Genomic DNA, 3,657 nt, shown 5'->3' on the forward strand with positions numbered 1-3,657 from the left:
AATAAATGATGAATGTCTAGGCAATGCACTTGCAATTTATGTAAAGGAGAAGGACCAAACATATTACGTTATCTAAGATTACAACATACGCGGAAATATGGAATCGCTGAATTCCAATCGGAGGAGGAGGGCGATTGCAATATCGAAGTTGGGGGCCACCCACATCCAGAATTTGCAGAAAGGCAACATTCACGTGTTCGCATTGACAGTTGATCACGATCGCAGTTTTACAAAGAATAACATCTATATATATATATCCATAAACAATACAATACCGATCTAACAAGTTGCCAATTAATGCAAGCGTGACAGAGCGACGTATCTCGAAAAATATTTCTGCCATGTGTTCGTGGAAACCAAGATTGATTTTTTTTAATTGTGTCATTTCGTATCATGTAAAACAACGTCACTGTTATATTAATCTGCCTTTTTATTTAAAATACTGTCGCAACCTGATAATCTAAATCATTGTAATAGAATAAAACTCTTTGTCAATAAAATAAAATTTAAATACAAAATCGTAATGCAAATCTGAACAACAGACAGTATGTAAATATTTAATACAGTATATAAATACAAAGATGTACACTCAGACATATGTACATACATGAATGACATATAAACATACTGTAAACATAATGATACAAAAGGAAAGTAAAAGCATTTCAAATGCAATTTATTTTTTACAAAATCACGATAATTTCCCTTACAATAACTCATCATATAACTGTCTACGTTGGCTTGCTCTGAATAATTTGATGACCACATAATGATATCCATCTATTGTGATAATGTGAATTGATGAAATATATTAACTTTTATTGTATTATTTTATTCCAGCTCTTCTGGTACTAGAGCTGCTGAACATGAAACGTATGGTTTTAATGATTATGAGGAGGCCAAAGCTGCACATTCTGATAGTGACGATAGGTGAGTTTCACTTTAAAGCTGTTTTGGTACAAAAATTCCCTTAATGATAAATGTATTCTACATTTAAAAAAAAAAAAACAATATAAAGAAGAAAAAAAAGAAGAGGGAAATTTTATTTATCGTGAGCGTGGGCTGCCATGGAACCGACAAATTAATTGTTTTTCTTGCGAAACAACACTGCCAGTTTTGCCATGTTTTATCATCAAACTTTCAATAGTGAAGTATTCATGACAAATATAATTACACACATTATATTGTACATCGATTGGATGTAAGTTATCAAATATGGAATGATACTAAATATCATGGACTTATTAAAATTACTACGGTATTGGATATATATACTGGTAACCAGTCGTCATGGGAAAATGAAATAATTTTAGTATGGTGAATATTACTTTAAAGTCGTCATTGATAACATTTAAGATATGGATATATAAATTATGCCTGTGCCCATATTTAGATTATCTAAACCATTTAAGTTCAAACTAATTTTTAAAAATTATTTTTCAGTGATATGGAAGTACAGATGTCACATTCCAGAAAAACTACATATACCTTGGAATCAAATTCAGAATCCTCTGAAAATGAGGACTTGACAGATTCATACTCTGACCCTGAAACGCCTGAAAGCAGTGATGGGTATGAAGAAACCAAACATTCATGGATTCATGTTCAGAAAGCCATTATTGAAATGGTATTTCTCTGATGACAGTAGCTTGTATACTTCTGGAGTAGCTATGAAACAGATACCTGGATATGACCTGACTGTTTTACAGTGGATTGCTATGAATTTGAGTGTTTTTACATCACATCCGGGTATGAGTAAGGAAGCATTTAGTAATATGTTAAAAGTACAAAAGAGGCTTGTGTCAAATTGTGAGTATCTTCCATCTTCATATCGTGAGGCGACAGCAATGGTAAAGGATTACACTATAGATAAAGTTACTTTCCATGTCTGTCCAAATGATTGCATCATGTACAGAAACAGTGACAAATACAAATATGCACACCTTACAATGTGTCCTACCTGTTCTGAAAATAGGTACAAGAATGAAAAGAACAAAATACCTAGAAGAACATTTCATTATATTCCTATTGGACAAAGGTTAGCTCGGATCTATAGGGAGGAAAATTTATGCAAAATAGTTCAAAGCCATCCAGGTTCAACAAATGAAGTGCTTCAGAAAAACAACCAAATGTGGGATAAGTGGAAGGAAGTATATGCAGAAAGTGGCTACTTCAGAGGTGATAAATTGGGACTATCTTTTGCACTTGAGGTTGACGGAGTTAATCCGTATCATAACATTGGTGTAATTTATTCCATGACCCCAATGATGATGACAATTTTGAACCTGCCACGACAAGTGCGGAACTGCTTCAAGAATATCATGCTGGTAGGAATCATCAAGGGGAAGAAAAACCATTCTGATTCCAATATTGATGCTTATGTGGAAATACTTGTAGACGAATTACTCTCCCTAACTGGTTGCACAATGTATTCTGCTTACAGTAAAGCTCCAGTGGATGTCAAGTTAAAGCTATTACTTTATGTGTTGGACTATCCAGGATTATCAAAGCTATTCCACCAACATGGCAGTGGAAGCTTACTCGGATGTCATTGGTGTAATGTGAACGGTTTTCACTGTGCTCAATTGCAGAAGGTTGTTTACCTGAGTAATCGGTCATATTTACAGAAAGACAATCCTATCAGATTTGATGTCACAAACTTTTGTGAAAAGAAAGTAGATAACACTTGCAAGCCTGAGCTACGTTCGATTGAGAAGGAGAAGGAATATAGAGAAGCATTTGAAAGTGCTCAAAATAAAACCCAAGCAAAAGCTGTATCAAAGGCAACTGGATGCAAAGGCAAATACCCTTTACAAAAACTAACGGATCACAACAGACCAGAGGAATGTGTTCCTGATGCATGTCACACCATCAAAGATGTAATACAGAACATAATTCATCGTATTAGCCGTAAAAATGTGAACAAAGAGAGGTTAGCAAGTGCTGAGCAACACTATGAACGTTTTTCAAATTTTACTGGTACCCCACTGGATTAACATAATCAGTCATCAAAAACTTAAGCCAAGAAGAGAAAGCGAAAGTCAACTGGACAATCTGCAAATGAAGTCGAAAATGAAAGTCAACAGGAAACAGATAGAGCTGAATTTCCCTTTTTTTCTGTCTGATGAAGAAATAAAGATGGCTAATCATCGTGCGTTATCACTAACTCTGCCAGAAGGATTTGGTTTAGTATCTGCAGCTTTCTTTTCAAAGACGTTTAGTTTAAAATCGCATGACTGGAAGCAACTCGCATCTCAGGGAATATTGAAGTTTTGCCTCAGGGAGTTACTGGGAACAAACCAAAGAAGGACATTATTCATGTTGCTGGATTGTTTCGCAAGTATGTGCAGTGAAAATCAGTGTTTTGATGACCTGGACAAGATTGAAGAGGAACTGAATATTGCTCTTGCATGCTTGGAACGAGACTTTCCGATTGGTTTACAAAATATAACAACACACATATTACATCATGTCATAGAAGGAATTAGAGCATTCGGTCCAGTCTATGGGACATGGATGTATGTGTTTGGGAGATTCATTAGCTGGATTTGCAAAGTAACTCTTAATATGTGTCATCCGGAGGCTAGTGCCATTGAAACCTACCTTCTGTATGACTGGTGCCAGTTTATGATATCCACTGGTCGTATTGACATGGAC

The 3,657-nt window shown here is 35.2% G+C and overlaps 1 protein-coding gene across 1 annotated transcript; it reads left to right on the forward strand.

Moving 5' to 3' along the window:
- The first annotated feature begins 614 nt into the window (after nt 1–614).
- Nucleotides 615–2,996, forward strand: LOC110465059. Its single transcript, XM_021520635.1, has 2 exons — nt 615–930; nt 1,444–2,996. Exon 2 carries the CDS (start codon nt 1,569–1,571, stop codon nt 2,994–2,996), a length of 1,428 nt encoding a protein of 475 aa, XP_021376310.1. The 5' UTR covers nt 615–930; nt 1,444–1,568.
- Nucleotides 2,997–3,657: the final 661 nt, after the last annotated feature.

This window comes from Mizuhopecten yessoensis, unplaced genomic scaffold, assembly GCF_002113885.1.
Source record: "Mizuhopecten yessoensis strain PY_sf001 unplaced genomic scaffold, ASM211388v2 scaffold11049, whole genome shotgun sequence".
Classification (NCBI taxonomy): domain Eukaryota; kingdom Metazoa; phylum Mollusca; class Bivalvia; order Pectinida; family Pectinidae; genus Mizuhopecten; species Mizuhopecten yessoensis.

Excerpts from the sequence above, each read along its gene's own strand:
- LOC110465059 (XM_021520635.1), top strand. The coding sequence starts at position 1,569 with ATGGGTATGAAGAAACCAAACATTCATGGATTCATGTTCAGAAAGCCA.